The sequence below is a fragment of the Hypanus sabinus genome, chromosome 27 (assembly GCF_030144855.1).
Source record: "Hypanus sabinus isolate sHypSab1 chromosome 27, sHypSab1.hap1, whole genome shotgun sequence".
Lineage (NCBI taxonomy): Eukaryota > Metazoa > Chordata > Chondrichthyes > Myliobatiformes > Dasyatidae > Hypanus > Hypanus sabinus.
The window spans coordinates 40,645,788-40,663,341 of NC_082732.1; the positions used below are offsets into that span (position 1 = coordinate 40,645,788).

General features: G+C 41.2%; 1 protein-coding gene across 4 annotated transcripts in view; it reads left to right on the forward strand.

Annotated features, from left to right (window-relative positions):
• rerea (arginine-glutamic acid dipeptide (RE) repeats a) overlaps positions 1-17,554 on the forward strand; it is a 619,674-nt gene that overhangs the window by 396,137 nt on the left and 205,983 nt on the right. For all 4 annotated transcript variants that reach the window (XM_059952295.1, XM_059952297.1, XM_059952298.1 and 1 more), the window contains one exon: positions 5,461-5,509. In XM_059952295.1, coding sequence (XP_059808278.1) covers positions 5,461-5,509 — 49 coding nt within the window. The remainder of the gene's footprint in view (positions 1-5,460; positions 5,510-17,554) is intronic.

Below are 17,554 nucleotides of genomic sequence, written 5' to 3' on the forward strand. Positions count from 1 at the left end.
CCAAGCAAATGGATGTTACAATGATCTTGTTTGTAGCACATTACAAGTGTAAAATGGCTGTTGAGTTGCTGTCACTTTGCAAATAGTTCAATGTGAAACGCTTTCAGTTTTAATGAGAATTATTTGTAAATTACCTGGCTATGTTCTATCTGAAACAATTCAAAGTTAAAGTAAAATTTATTACTTAAGTACATTATGTTGCAATATATGATTTTTAAATTCATTTACTTGCAGGCATTTACAGAAAAAAGAAATACAACGGGATTTATAATAAACTAAACATAGATTCTTGAAAATACACATGTGGCATTAATATTTCCTTCAAAACCAGTCCTTGTGATACTGAAAAATCACTGTCTTTCCTCCCTGATAAAAAGCTTTTTTTTTACAGATACTAAATAAAAATTCTCATTCCTTAACAGATATTTGAAAATGCTATTTTTTAAGTGAGGTCTATGTGGATTGCTTATAGTTACGGCTGTTCTAGCAAATCAGATTCTTTGAATATGCTTCTGCGCATTTAAAGTGTTCCCTTTTATTTAGACAAAAAATTAGGTCCCCAATCCCAGATTCTGTGAAGATGACTAGTTTTCAACAAACAATCCGAGACAATGCTAAATGCAGTCCTACTGGGAGAGCATTACTCCACAGACGCAAATAGAAGCTTGGAAATTCTGGGCACTACTGGGCTTGTTGTAACATGAAATCTGCAGTGTAACCATAGCAACAGTGCACTTTGAAGGCGAACATCTTGTCATTTTCTTTAATCCGTTGCAGCTCTGGAACCAAAAAAAAATTAAATTGGTGTTGCTATAGTTACCATCTTTGTTGGATCAACCACTTGTGTGCCCAGTTTCCTGCTTGCCTTTTAACATTCTGAGCCAGTCCAGAATCCCTTGTTTAAAGAAAACAGACATCTCATGAAAATGTGAATATATGAGAAATCAAGGAATCTCCATGCTTTAATATTCAGTTTTAACCCTTTCTTTATTTAAAATAGAAATACTTTTAGCAACTGTGCCCCTCATAAGGGGAGATCAGCAAGAAATTTATCAATTTAACAACTTTAGCATGCTAGTATATCCCAAGAAACTTAAGATACAAGGTCTTGGAGACTGAGGCCGAGCGTCAGGCCGCAGATCTCCTTTATACAGGGGCCTGTGGGAGGAGCCACAGGAGCAGTCAGCAGGGGCGTGTCCCGACAGGCACATAGTTCACCACAAGAAATGGTTATGAAATATAATGAGCCACAGAAGGAGAGGCTTGGAGTTCAGGATGGTGGCCTTATCTTCCTGTTGTGGAGTGTCATAATGATAAAAATGGAGGCACAGTAGCATAGCAGTTTGCACAATCACTGATTGGTGTTTGATTGCCACTGTTGTCTGTATGTTCTCTCTAAACCTAACCATGCATCTTTGGATTGTGGTAGGAAACCCACGGATTGTGGTAGAAAACCCACACAATCATGAAGAGAATGTACAACTTCTTACAGAAAGCATTATCCAATGATCATATCAGCTGGAAGGACAGACATACTAACACCAGAATACTGGAGGAGGCCATCATGACAAAGCAACGCCATTGCCAATAGGTCATGTTATCCAGATGCCTAACTCGTGTTTCCCAAACAGATCCTTTATTCCCAGTTGAAGAAAGGTCAGTGAGTCCCTTGTGAGTTTAAAAAAAACTCTAAAAATAACATCAAAATCAGCCTGAAGAAATTCAACATGACATCTAAAAGCTGGGAAGAAATGGCATTCAGTAGATACATCTAGAGGAAATCTGTTCAAGAGGGAGCTGCGCTATATAAGAACAACCTCCATTGTGCCACCAAGAACAAACGGCAGCTGTGTAAGGAGAGACTGAACAACTGAGCCACCACATTCTCTTGCCTACTCTGCACCAGAATATGCAGATCCCAGATCAGCCTCTACAGCCACCAGAGGACTCACCAATTCAGAGAATATCATACTTGAACTCAGTGATCACATTACTAATATTCAGTTTTTGGAAGCAACACATTCTTAAAGCTACCAAATGCTGTTGTCCTGCACATATGACCTGCAGCATGTGACATAACAACAATTTCCAATAGGGCTTGGGAGGGTGTTCAACACTCAGGTGTATTCAGCCATTCTGTATACATTGACTGATTTAGAAATCTTTATGATCAATACTTCGATTAAACCCAAGTCTTATTTTTCTGAAGAAAAATGAACTTTTGGTCCTGATGAAGAGCTGAGGCCCAAAACCCTAAGCTCTTTATTCCTCTCCTGTGATGCAGTCTGTACTGTAGAATTCCTCCAGCATTTTGTGTGCTCTGATTTTCTAGCTTTTGCAGAATCTCTTCTTTTAGGCCCAAAGGAACATGATTCCACTTGAGGGAAATCATAGGTGCCATGGTAAAGTAGCAGTTAGCACGGCCCTATTATAGCTTGGGATATGGGTGTTCAGAGTTCAGTTTTGGGGTCTTCTCAAAGTAAGTTTATATGTTCTTCCATGTGCATGTGGGTTTTCTCTAGGTGTTCCATTTTCCTCCCACAGTCCAAAGATGTATCAGTTAAGATGTTAAATGGTATTTGTAAATTATCCTGTGATTAGGCTAGGGTTAAATAAGTAGGTTGCTGGGTGGCATGGCGTGGCAGGCAGGAAGAGCCTGTTCCACACTATCTCTAAATAAATAAATATGATTTAGATTACTACATGCATCACACACAAAATGCTGGAGGAACTCTGCAGGCCAGGCAGCATCTATGGAAAGGAGCACAGATGATGTTTCAGGCTGAGACCCTTCATCAGGAGAGAAAAGGCTGAGGAGTCAGAGTAAAAAGGTGGGGGGAGTGGAGGAAGAAACACTCCTTCACTCTGGTAAACCTGGAGTGGGGGCGGGGGAGTTTGGGGAGAGGTAAAGTTAAGAGCTGGGAAGCTGATTGGTGAAAGTGATACAAAGCTGGGAAAGGGGAGATCTGATAGGATAGGAAGAAAGAAGAGGGGGAGGAGCACCAGAGGGAGATGATGGGCAGGTAGGAAGACAGATGAGAGCAGGAAAAGGGAATGGTGAAAGGTGGGTGGGGGTGCGAGGCTTGAGAAATCGATGTTTGTGCCATCAGGTTGGAGGCTACCCAGACAGAATATAAGATATTGTTCCTCCAACCTGAATGTGGCCTTATTGCAACAGTAGAGGCTTTGGACTGACATGTCGGAATGGGAAGTGGAATTAAAGTGGGTGGCTACTGGGAGATCCCACTTTTTCTGGCAGACAGAGTGTAAGTGCTGAGTGAAGCAGTCTTCCATTCTAAATTGGGTCTGACCGATATACAGGAGGTCACTCCAGGAGCACCAGAACACTATATAACCCTGACAGATGCGATGTGAAGTGTTGCCTCACCTAGAAGGATTGTTTGGGGCCCTGAATGGTAGTGAGGGAGGAGGTGTAGGGGCAGGTGTTGCACTTGATCACTGACTTGCCATAAACAGTTTTGCAGGAAGTTAATTAGTATATAAAAAGAAGTCTGCTCCATCCTGTAAGATATCTTAAATTTTCTGAAGCAAGCTTTGATAAAATGTATGTGGAAAATTTAAATTGCTGTTGGCATTTCTCTAATACTTTCTATGAAAGAGAAACTGATTACTTTCAACATCAAACTGAGTATCTGTCCAATGATCATCTTCGGTATATTGTAAATAGACTTGAAACAGAGATCTCCAGCAGTTATTCTGAGGAAAATAGGGGCAAAGCTTTAGAAATGCTGCTGTGTAAATAGAATTTTCAAGAGATTTTACAAGGTTTATTTGTAATTGTGTATCAGCTTAGCTTGGTCGCTGTTGATCTGCTTCTGTGTAGAATGTCATGGTTTCAAACTCCATCTAAAACACTCAAGGTCAAAATGTGGCTTAATACTGAGGGACTGTGTTTATGTGAAACATCAGACTCGGGCTACAAGTCTGCAAGTCCAGTGGGCCGGAGCTATGTCCTCGGATTGGAAGACTTGTTGCTGTATGTGGGTGTGGTTGAGATGAGGGAAAGGGAATCAGAATCAGGTTTAAAGTCACTGGCATATGTTGTGAAATTTGTTGTTTTGGAGCAACAGCACAGTGCAGTAATTAATAAAAAGTATAAATTACCGTCAGAAATATAGGAAGTAAGTAGTGCAATAAGAGAGCAAAAATATTGCGGTAGTGTTCATGGGATGATGGTCCATTCAGAAATCTGATGGCAGAGGGAGAGAAGCTGTTCCTGCCATCTCCTTGTTGGTAGCAGTGAGAAGAGGGCATGTCTTGGATGATGGGGGTTCTTAATGATGGATGCCATCTTCTTGAGGCATAGCCTTTCAAAAGTATCCTTGATGCTAGAAAGACTAGTGCCCATGCTGGAGCTGTCTGAGTTTACAATGTTCTGTAGTTTTTTCTGATCCTGTGCAATGGCCCCTTCATACCAGATGGTGATGCAACCAGTTCGAACAAGGTGCTTGTTTTGCTGTTGTTATTTTGTTGTTTGTTCTGCCAAGCATTGTGGGTGTGCTGTGTTGGTGCTGGGATGTGTGGCAACTCTTGCGGGCTACTCCAATACACCTTTGGGTATGTTGGCTGCTGACATAAATAATGCAATTCATCGTATGTTTCAATGTACAGTACTGCGCAAAAGTCTTAGATACATGTATATAGCTGGGACGTCTAACACTTTAGCAGAGTATTGTATTTGTCAATATGGAGTGGAGAGTGAGTTTGTAAATCTGATGGGAACGAAGGATGTTGGGAATGGCCAGAGAGTGGTGTGAGACAGGTTGTAGAGAAGGAGTAACGGGGTGGAAGTGCAGACCCACCCAACCCTGAGGCACCAGGCAAGGTCATTTGGTTCCAAACAATTGATTTATTCATCATTACAGAATGTCTCTCCGGTGCTTCCAACTCCCTTCCTGTCCCTTCCCCTTTTCCCAACCGTGATTCCCCTCTCCTGTCCCCTTTCCACTCTCAGTCCACAAAAGAGACCCATTTCAGAATCAGCATTATCATCATTCATTTATGTCATGGAATTTGTTGTTTTTGCTGCAGCAGCAGTACAGTGCAATACATAAAATGACTACCATACCTTGTAGAAGTCTTGGGCACCCTAGCCATACAGAATGGGCCAGAGACTTTTGCACAGTATTGTACGTATGATAAGTAATTGAATCTGAAATGTTAAAGCATCATCTTATCTGCATTAACACATGAAATAATGACTTCTGTTCAAGAACTTAAGTTATAATGCTAATGGACGAGAGGATCAATCTAATGTCTTGATCAACCTTCCCACCCCAGGCAATACAGTAGAAACGCATCAACTGTTCACTTTGCTACTATTTGTGCAGAAACTAAATGTGAATTATTGGAGCATATTGAAGATAAAACGAAGTATGAAGTTTGTTTCTCTGTGCGTAATTGTCACTTCAGCTTTCACACCATAATTGTCTCTTACAGAAGGCTGAACAGCACCCAGGGAGAAATCCGTGTGGGACCTAGCCATCAGGTAGGAAAGATCAAAGTCATGAAGCCTTGTTATTTTGCTTTTACTGCCTGTAACTAACCTTTTCAAAAAGCTACATCCGTAAAAGCAGGAAGATAGCACACTTTGTTATGTTCTTTGAACAAATATGAGGTTTCGCTTTAAAACATAAAACATTACAGCACAGCACAGGCACTTTGGCTCACAATGTTGTACTGACCCTTTAACCTATTCTAAGATCAATCTAGCTCTACCCTCCACATAGCCTTCCATTTTCTAATCATCTATGTGCCTAAGAGTTTCTTAAATACCCCTAATTTATCTGCTTTTGCCACCACCCCTTGCAGGGTGTCTCAGGCACCCACCAATCTGTATAAAATACTTACCCCTGACATCCTCACTATACTTTATTCCAGTAAACTTAAAATCATGCCCCCTTGTATTAACCATTTTTGCCCTAGAAAAATATCTCTTGCTATCCACTCAATCTGTGCCTCTTATCATCTTGTACACCTATATCAAGTCATCTCTCATCCATGTTGACTTTATGGGGCCTTATTGTTGGATTGTCCTCCTTCACTCCAAAAAGAAAACATATCCTAATAATATCCAGGCAGCATCCTGATGAATCTCCTCTGCACCTTCTCTAAAACTGCCACATCCTTCCTACAATAAGGCAACCAGAAGTGAACGTTTTAATTACAGTTAGTTTTGATGTTCTGTTACCCTCACTTTCAATGTGCTCACTTGATGTATTAGTTGCATGCCACTTTGAAGCATTCTGAAAGGCCATGTTTTGCACTTTACAAACTTGTTTAAAAAAATCAATTTGGCTTGAACCAGATTGCCTATTGTGGCACTTGTTTAACTTTTCTCTCCCGTTCATGGCTGACAAAGATGAAGAGGTATTTTAGAGGGAGGATGAGGCAACAGTGAATGATAAAGAAAGTGAAAGCCAACATGAAAGCCAAAGTGAAGGCATAACATGTTCCTGTACTGTACTGTTCTATAACAGAGTAAAAATTAGTGAGACGTTGGAGGATTGGGAAGCTTTTAAATACCAAACAAAGACAAATGCAATGTTAGCATTCAGTTTGAGAGGACTGGTATATAAAAGTAAGGATGTAATGCTGAAGTTTCTTTATGAGACGATTATCAGACTGGACTTGGAAAATTGTGAGCAGTTTTGGGCCCCTTATCTAAGAAAGGATGTGCTGGCATGGAGAGGGTTCACAGGCAGTTCATGAAAATGATTCGGGAATGAAAGGCTTATCATATGAGGAGTGTTTGATGGTTCTGAGACATACTCGCTGAAATTTAGAAGAATCAGGGGGGATCTCATTGAAACCTATCGAATGTTGAAATGTCTAGATCGAGTGCATGTGGAGAGGATGTTACCTATTGTTGGAGAGTCTAGGACCAGAGGGCACAATCTCAGAATAGAGGGAGGTCCATTTAGAACAAAGATGAGGAATTTCTTTAGCCAGAGGTTGAATCTGTGGAATTCATTGCAATAGGCAGCTATGGTGACCAGGCCATTGGATGTATTTAAAGTTCATAGATTCTTAATAAGTCATGGCTTGAAAGGTTATGGGGAGAAGGCAGGAGTATATAGTTAGAACAGGGGATCCCAACCTTTTTTTTATGCCATGGACCTCTACCATTAACTGAGGGGTATATGAACCCCAGAGTTAGAGGGAAATGGATCAACCATGATGGAATGGCAGACCAGACTCGATGGACTGAGTGGCCTTAATCTGCTCCTGGCTCCTATATCTTATGGCCTTATAAAGAATAGTAATGGCCATCGAAAATGTTCAAAATATTATACCACTTAATTAATTGAAAGCTCAAATTTGTTGGTTCAACAGCATTCAGTACCAATGTTTTTGCCCCTTGTTTGTTCTAGTTGTGTTTTAGCTTTACCCATATAAACTGCTCAATGAATTATTTATAGCATATGTTTAGATAAGATGGGAACTTCTCTCCTTCCTATGACTGTCAAAGGTATGCTGGTGTGTATTGGCACCGGAATGTGTGGCGACACTTGTGGGCTGTCCACAGCACAACCTCGGGTGCATTGGTTGTTAAAGCAAATGATATTATTTTGCCTGGTGGAACACAGCAGACCAGGCAGCATCTACAGGAAGAAGTACAGACGATGTTTTGGGCCGAGACCCTTCATCAGGACTACCTGAAAGAAAAGATAGTAAGAGAATTGAAAGTGGGAGTGGGAGAGGGAGATCCAAAATGATAGGAGAAGACTGGAGGGGGTGGGATGAAGCTAAGGGCTGGAATGTTGATTGGCAAAAGTGATACAGAGCTGGAGAAGGGAAAGGATCATGGGACAGGAGGCCTAGGGAGAAAGAAAGGGGGAGGGGAGCACCAGAGGGAGATGGAGAACAGGCAAGGAGTGATTGTGAGAGGGACAGAGAGAAAAGGGGGGAGAGAGAGAGAAAAAAAATAAATAAGGGATGGGGTAAGAAGGGGAGGAGGGGCATTAACGGAAGTTTGAGAAATCACTGTTCATGCCATCAGGTTGGAGGCTACTCAGACGGAATATCAGGTGTTATTCCTCCCAACCTGTCAACCTTCATCTTGACAGTAGAGGAGGCCATGGATAGACATATCAGAATGGGAATGGGACATGGAATTAAAATGTGTGGCCACTGGGAGATCCTGCGTTCTCTGGAGGACCGAGCGTAGGTGTTCAGTGAAACGGTCTCCCAGTCCTCGTCGGGTTTCACCAATATATAGAAGGCCGCAGCGGGAGCACCGGACGCAGTATATCATACCAGCCGATTCACAGATGAAGAGTCACCTCATCTGGAAGGACTGTTCGGGGCCGTGAATGGTAGTGAGGGAAGAAGTGTAAAAGCAGGTATAGCACTTGTTCCGCTTACAAGGATAAGTGCCAGGAGGGAGATCGGTGGGAAGGGATGGGGTGGAGGACAAATGGACAAGGGAGTCGCGTAGGGAGTGATCCCTGCAGAAAGCAGAAAGGGGGGGGAGGGAAAGATGTGCTTGGTAGTGGGATCCCATTGGAGGTGGCGTAAGTTACGGAGAATTATATGTTGGACATATTTCCTTGTGTTTGTGATATTATTTGACTATATGTTTCAGTGTGCATGTGACAAATAAACTTGAATCATGATGTAACTTTAATAACAAGGAAATCAATTGTACTGTCTATTCAAAAAGTATGACCAAGAACTGTCTGCTGGAATTCACTTCAGGTTCAGCAACCTTCTCAGGAGCTGGGAGGTCATCTATCCATTATCTTGACTTTTAGTTTCTTAAATTCAAGTCCAAGTTTAAGTTTATTGTCATTCAACCATACACATATATATAGTTAAACGAAAGATCGTTCCTCTGGGGCCAAGGTGCAAAATACAGTACATATAGCCACATGCAGCGCATATAGTTACAATCCAGTACATACAGTCACAAAATAATATTAGTTCATGACCCTGAATGGCAGTAAGACAGTATAATATTTAATGTTATAACAGTATAAGTTAGTTATCTTCATATTATGGGTTCTTTAATGTTATTGTTAGTGTTGGATTTCTTGAGGGTTCACTTCCAGATAGTTTGCTTCCTAGTGAGGAAGTGATTGATAGTAAGAAAGATCTGTATCTCCAGTTTTAATATAGACAATAGCAGTAGGTGCAGGAGTAGGCTATTTGGCCCTTCTAGCCAGCACCGCCATTCACTGTGATCATGGCTGATCGTACACAATCAGTACCCTGTTCCTGCCCTCTCCCCATATCCCTTGACCCCGCTATCTATAAGAGCTCTATCTAACTCTCTCTTGAATGCATCCAGAGACTTGGCCTCCACTGCCTTCTGGGGCAGAGCATTCCACAGATCCACCACTCTCTGGGTGAAAAAGTTTTTCCACATCTCTGTTCTAAATGGCCTATCCCTTATTCTTAAACTGTGGCCTCTAGTTCTGGACTCACCCATCAGCGGGAACATGCTTCCTGCCTCCAGTGTGTCCAATTGCTTAATAATTTTATATATTTCAATCAGATCCCCTCTCATTCGTCTAAATTCCAGTGTATACAAGCCCAGTCACTCCAATCTTTCAACATATGACTGTCCCGCCATTCCGGGAATTAACGTTGTGAACCTACGCTGCACTCCCTCAATAGCAAGAATGTCCTTCCTCAAATCTGGAGACCAAAACTGCACACAATACTCCAGGTGGGGTCTCACCAGGGCCCTGTACAGCTGCAGAAGGACCTCTTTACTCCTATACTCAATTCCTCTTGTTATAAAGGCCAGCATGCCATTAGCTTTCTTCACTGCCTGCTGTACCTACATGCTTGCTTTCATTGACTGATGTACAAAAACACCTAGATCTCGTTGTACTTCCCTTTTTCCTAACTTGACTCCACTTAGATAGTAATCTGCCTTCCTGTTCTTGCCACCAAAGTGGATAACCTCACATTTATCCACATTAAACTGCATCTGCCATACATTTGCCCACTCACCCAACCTGTCCAAGTCACCCAGCATTCTCATAACATCCTCTTGACATTTCACACTGCCACCCAGCTTTGTGCCATCGGCAAATTTGCTAATGTTACTTTTAATCCCTTCATCTAAATCACTAATGTATATTGTAAACAGCTGCGGTCCCAGCATCGAACCTTGCGGTACCCCAATGGTCACAGCCTGCCATTCCAAAAGGGACCCGTTAATCACTACTCTTTGTTTCCTGTCAGCCAGCGAATTTTCAATCCATGTCAGTACTCTGCCCCCAATACCATGTGCCCTAATTTTGCCCACTAATCTCCTATGTGAGACTTTATCAGAAGCTTTCTGGAAGTCCAGGTACACTACATCCACTGGCTCTCCCTTGTCCATTTTCATAGTTACATCCTCAAAAAACTCCAGAAGGTTAGTCAAGCATGATTTTCCCTTCATAAATCCATGCTGACTCGGACTGATCCTTCTACTGCTATCCAAATGTATCGTAATTTCCTCTTTTATAATTGACTTCAGCATCTTTCCCACCACTGACGTCAGGCTAACTATAATTCCCTGTTTTCTCTCTCCCTCCTTTCTTGAAAAGTGGGACAACATTAGCCACCCTCCAATCAGCAGGAACTGTTCCTGAATCTATAGAACATTGGAAAATGATTACCAATGCATCCACGATTTCTAGAGCCTCCTCTTTAAGTACCCTGGGATGCAGACCATCAGGTCCCAGGGACTTATCAGTCTTCAGACTCAACAGTCTATCCAACACCATTTCTTGCCTAATATGAATTTCCTTCAGTTCATCCTTTACCCTAGTTCAGGGGTCGGCAACGTTTACCACTAAAAGAGCCAATATGGACCCATTTCCCACAGAAAAGAAAACACTGGGAGCCACAAAATGAAAGAACACTGCATACAACATTTTTTTTTGCCTTTATGCTATGTATAAACAAACTATAATGTGTTGCATTTTTGAAATTGATGAACTCCTGCAGAGAAAACGAAATTACATTTCTGCATGCAACAAAAACATTTTGAACTCCGAAAAAAAGACGTTGGGTTGAAGGTTACTACATAGGTAGCCTACCTTGGATCGAAGAATTAAAAGAATGCGCGCACTGGCGGGTGTCAGGCATTGGCAGTTGTGATGTATATTAATAGCGATAAAAAACACGTTGTAGCGGTGTAGCGCTACACGCAGCGCTAAAATAAAGACTGCAGTCAAAGGTAACTTTATTCGAACTAAACAGCCTTGCTTTAAAGCCTCCCTCAACCCGTCCCCGTGGGCGCGGATGCTCCAAAAGACACGTACTCACAAACCCCCGTAGGCTATCTCCCTTAGTCGGAACGGTGGCTAATTGTGAGCCGGTTCGGATGTGCCAGGAAACGGTGTCTCCGCAAAGTTTTCATATTGTACAAGATCACCATAATCTTCAAATTTCGAATTACATTTCAAAAGCTAACAAACCACGGGGAGCCGCATCACAGAGATCAAAGAGCCGCATGTGGCTCTGGAGCCGCAGGTTGCCGACCTCTGCCCTAGTTCCTTTGGCCACTATTACATCTGGGAGATTGTTTGTGTCTTCCCGAGTGAAGACAGATCCAAAGTACCTGTTCAACTCATCTGCCATTTCCTTGTTCCCCATAATAAATTCACCCATTTCTGTCTTCAATGGCCCAATTTTGATCTTAACTATTTTTTTGCTATTCACATACCTAAAGAAGCTTTTACTATCTTTCTTTATATTCTTGGCTAGTTTACCTTCTTCCCTCATTTTTTCTTGGCGTATTGCCTTTTTTGTTATCTTCTGTTGCTCTTTAAAAGCTTCCCAGTCCCAGTCCTCCCGTTTCCCGCTGTTATACTTCTTTTATTTTATTTTTATACTGCCCTTTACTTCCCTTGTCAGCCACAGCCGCCCCTTACTCTCCTTAGGATCTTTCTTTCTCTTTGGAATGAACCGATCCTGCACCTTCTGCATTATTCCCAGAAATACCTGCCATTTTTGTTCCACTGTCTTCCCTGCTAGGGTATTGTTAGGGTATGTTGTCTTTGACATTTATTCATTTACTGGACTTTGCTGCCAATAATAAATGTATATTCAGAATATTGTAGAGGGTGTGGACAGAGTTAATAAGGATTTATGAAAAGGAAATAATATTTGTTGAACACAAACATGAGAAAGTCTGCAGATGCAGGAAATCGAAAGCAACACACAGGACACTGGAACTCACCAGGTCAGAGCAGGCTTTGCAAGTGACCAGACGGTGCACTACACTAAGTGGCCATGTTGCACAGCTGACCTGCTGTGTTCCTCCAGTGTTTCATGTGTGTTGCTTCATACTTGTTCAAGTTGAAGTTTATTATTTAACTGTATACAGATATACCACCAAACAAGTCAACGTTCCTCGAGATCAAAGTGCACAGTGGTAACTCACACACAACGCATAAGATAAACTTAGCACAAATAAATGAACAAATAATTTATTATTGAATCTGTCGTCACTTTCGCAGTTTTAGCTAACAGAGCTATCGAGAACAAAATCAGTCAATGTGGTATATGGGGACTTTGAAGGCCTTCAATAAGGTGGCATGTGTGAGCTTATTATGAAAAATATGAGATGGGATTGAGGATTGGTTTATGCACAGAAAACAGACTGGGAATAAATGGTGCATTTTTAGGTCGTAGATTGTGACTAGTTGGCTGTTGCAGAGATCTGTGCCAAAACCCCAGTTATTCACAGTGGATATCAATGAGATGGATGAGAGGAAATATATGCAGGTTTGATGGTAGCAAAAAGCTGGGTGCAGTGGGTCTGGGAGAAGGGCTTCAGCAATATCTCTGCAGGTTAATTGTCATTAGATGGAATATAATGTGGAAGTATGTAAGGTTATCCACTGTGATAGAAAGAGAAGAACTTCTGAGTATTTACAGTGGTGAGAGACTGAAATGTGTTGGTGTACAGAATGCCCCAAGTGTCTTTGTCCATGAAATGCTCAAAAGTTAACATAACAGGTGAAGCAAGCATTTAGAAAAGCAAACAGCACATTGACCTTCAATGCAGAAAGACTTTTAAAAATAGAAACAAATTCCTCCCAATTATATTGGAATGTATACTCAGTGACCACCTCATTAGATACAAGAGTAGAACCCGGAGTGGTCTTCTGCTGTCCATCTGCTTAAGGGCTTTTCTGGACAGCACTGTTGTAAAACATGGTTATTTGAGTCACTGTTGCTCTCCTGTCAGCTTAAACCAGTCTGACCATTCTCCTCTGACCTCTCTCATTAACAAGGCATTTTTGCCCAAAGAACAACTGCTGCTTGCTAAATGCTTTTTGTTTCTTTTGCACCATTATCTGTTCTCTCTAGATTCTATTGTGCCTCAAAAATCCCAGGAGATCAGCAGTTTCTAAGATACTCAAACTACCCTGTCTGGCACGAACAATCATTCCATGGTCAGAAAGTCACTTTGATCACATTTCTTCCCCATTCTGATGCTTGAACCAAACCCACTGACCATATTTGCATGCTTTTATGCATTGAGTTTCTGCCACATGAAAGATCACAGTACGTGACAGATAGCTGTGAGGTTTATTCTTGGCTGGGAACGCTTTATTCTGAGCCTGTTACTCCTGGTTGTAGATACTCATTGGCAGGGCTATCTAGAACCAGGAATAACCCCCTCAGAATAAGGAGTAGGCCATTCAGGGTGAGAAAGTAACTCTTTATCCAGTGGGACGCTCTGTAGCTGAGCATGTAAGAACAGGGATCGATTGATTTTATTTTGTACAGGAGTCGAGTTGGGATTACCATTTATACTGACTCTGTTTTCATTTAATAATGGATTTCAACATTTTCCAAAAGACAAATATGTAGTTAAATGACCCATAGTTTCCTGCTTTCTGTCTTTTTTGTTGAATAGTGGCATTACATTTCTGACATTGATCAAATCTGGCAGAATCACCCAGGATGCAGATTTCTTTAAGGATATTACTTTAATAATTTTCCTGCCATCTGGAACCTCTCCAGAATCAAGGGAATTATTATATCCATTACAAAGTTCTAAGGAAATTTATTATCAAAATACATTTCTGTCACCATATACTACCCTGAGATTCATTTTAATGCGGGCATTCATCATAAGTACAAAGAAATAAAATGGAACCAATGAAAATCTACACAAAGGCAAACAACCAATATGCAAAAAAGGACAAACTGCAAAATACGGCACGCAAAATGTTGGAGGAACCCAACAGACCAGGCAGCACCTATGGGGAAGAATACAGTTGACGTTTCGGACCAAGACCCCTCAGGAGGACTGGAGAAAAAAAGATGAGTCACAGAGTTAGAAGGTGGAAGTAGGGGAGGGTGAAGCACAAGGTGATAGCTGAAACTGGGAGGGGGAGGAGTAAAGAGCTGGGAAGTTGATTGGTGAAAGAGTTTCAGGGCTGGAGAAGGGGGAATCTAATAGGAGAGGACAGAAGACCATGGAAGGTAAAGAAAGAGGGGACACTGGAGGGAGACAGTGGGCAGGCAAGAAAATAAAGAGATATGGTGAAAGAGGGAAAGGGGGTTAGGGAATGGTGAAATGGGAGCATTCCAGAAGTTTGAGAAATCAACGTTCATGCCGTCAGGTTGGAGGCTACCCAGACAGAATGTAAGGTGTTATTCCTCCAACCTGAGTGTGGCTTCATCACGACAGTAGAGGAGACCACGGATTGACATATCGGAATGGGAATGTGAAGTGGAATTAAAATGGGTGGCCACTGGGACGGAGCATAGGTGCTTGGCGAAGCAGCCTCCCAATCTACGTCATGTCTCACTGATATATAGGAGGCCACGTGGGAGTACCAGACACAGTATATGATCCCTATAGACTCACAGGTGAAGTGTCACTTCATCTGGAAGGACTTTCTGGGGTGTTGAATGGTAGTGAGGGAGGAGGTGTAGGGACAGGTGTAGCAATTGTTCTGTTTGCAAGGATAACTGTCAGGAGGGTGATCAGTGGGGTAGTGGGATCTCGTTGATGATGGTGGAAGTTCTGGGGAAATATGTACTGGACATGGAGGCTGGTGGGGTGGTAGGTGAAGACAAGAGGAACCCAATGCCTGGTAGTTGTGGCGGGAGAGCAGACGTGTGTGAAATGGAAGAGATGTAGATGAGGGCAGTGTTGATTGCAAGGATAAGTGCCAGCTTCCAGGTGATGCAACACTTTACCTGTGAGTCTGTTGGGGTCTTAGCCCATTGCTGTTATCCTTGAATCTCTGTGTTTAAAAAGCACAGGGTTTGATATATTTGTCAATAAGAAAAATATATTCAGTCCATTTTGGTCAAAGAAAGCTGCTTAGTAGTTAGTGCTTAGTTCTGGGGACTTTTCAATATAAAACCATATGACCATAAGGCATTGAAGCAGAATTGGTTGTTCAGTCCATCAAGCCTGTTCTGCCATTTAATCGTGGCTGATTTATTTTTCCTCTTAATCCCATTCTCCTGCCTTCACCGTGTCTCCCCTTTGCCTTTGACATCCTTACTAATCAAGAACTAATCAACTACTGCTTTAAACATAGCTCACGATGTAGCCTCAACAGCTGTATGTGGCAATGAACTCCACAGATTCACCACCGCCTGGCTAAAGGAATTTCTCTTCATCTCTCTTCTGAAGGGGCGTTCTTCTATTCTGAAATTGTGCCCTCTGGTCCCAGATTCCATTCCGCCCCCTGCCCCCACCCACTATTGGAAAAATCATCTCCACAACCACTCTATCTAGGCCTTTCAATATTGAATAGGTTTCAATGAGATCCTCCCTCATTCTTTTAAACTCAGTGAGTACAGGCCCAGAACAATCAAATGCACCTCATATGTTACATGTGGGTACTTCTAGATTAGAACAGATAAAGTAGTATTCAGGTAAACAGGCGCATAGTGCTTTTGCCAAGCTGTCAGCTGAAGCTTTATCTCATAAAATTGTTTGTTTAGAAGTGTAGGAACATTTGTTAAGAGACTACATACAACTCAGTGTTGAGAAGATCGCAAGAATATTCTAATTCCCCAATTTTCTAGACTACCTCTCCCTTCCCTGTATAAATTACTATTTATATTGAAAGATTTAATCATATTTTTCCAATAAACAGCTTCAAAAATCTGCAATAAATGGCAGAGTTATTCTCTAGGTTGACTTTCTCAGAACAATAGCTTGCTTCTCCATGTTACTCAACAATTGCTTACAAACCAGTCAGGTTTAAGAATTCCCAAAGAAACCATGGAGCCCTTGTTTGCACAGACACCCCTGTGTTTTTTTTGCATCTAAAGAAAATCCCCAGTGTCAGTTATTTATTCCTCCAGGAAAAATGACAAATAATAGATAATTAGCGTAAAATATTTTTATAATTTCTCTCGCATTGTCTCAGGAAAAAGGGTAGACCTTCAGTACTTTAACAACCTCACATTGCTCATGTTGTCACTTGAGATCTTCCTTGGTGTCAGGATAAAAAACAGAAAAAAATTTTGTTTTATTGGTCTGAGGGGAAAAGATGTGCAACCAGTCAGGCATCTCAAGGATGGAGATATTTTAAGGAGATTACTTTAGCAAATTTCAGGCTATCTTCCCAACTATCATCACTATGTCTTATGATGGTCCTGTTTGTATGTGAAGATTGAAATCTCTCACAAAGTATGATGAATATGGTAGGTAGACATGTTATTTGACCCCTTTGGTGAAACGCAGTGATCTTTATTTATGATGACAGAGATATTTGTTAAAATACTATTTGTAACAGTCATAAACTGTTTTAAGGTGTTAATGCACTGCATTTATATGGCTGGTCTGTGTCTTAACAATATTTTCTAAAAGGACTTTCTGATTTAGATGTAATTCTTTTGCAAAAATATGGTTGTCTCCTGCAAAAGAAAATGTAGAAATAATTCAGTGGTTAAAATACTGTTGAAGGCCAAAGCTATTTTTCAGAATCAGAATCAGATTTAGTATCACTGGCATATGTTGTGAAATGTGTTGCTTTGCGGCAGCAGTACATTGCAATTGCAATTCAAAATAATAATAATAAAAATAAATTGCAGGAAGAAGCATACAAAATATATATTAAGTAATTCAAAAAGAGAGCAAAAATAAAGAATGAATAGTGAGGTAATGTACAGGGATTCATTGTTCATTTAGAAATCTGATGGTGGTGGTGAAGGAGCAGTTATCTAAACATTGAGTCTGTTTGTGAAGTCCTTCCTGCTTTCTCCTAAATTTAATTAGCATATCAGGCCGAGTGAGATTTGGGATGCAAGTATGTGGATCTTAAAAGATAAGTGGGATTTATTAAAGGTATTGAAATGGAAAACTGGAATTGTGAGCTACAGTACATCAAAACATTCAGTGTGAAAGCTGGGAATAAAAGGAGAATTTAGAAACCTTTCTCCTGTGGGAATTATTAGAAGTTGGGACTGTTTTACATAAGTCAGTTGAGACCGAGGTGATGTCATATTATCCATGTAAATCAGGTAAGTATTTAAAAAGGAAAAGAATCAGAGCAGTTGTAAGTAAATAAAATTTGAGACCCTCATCTTCTCTTGCAGT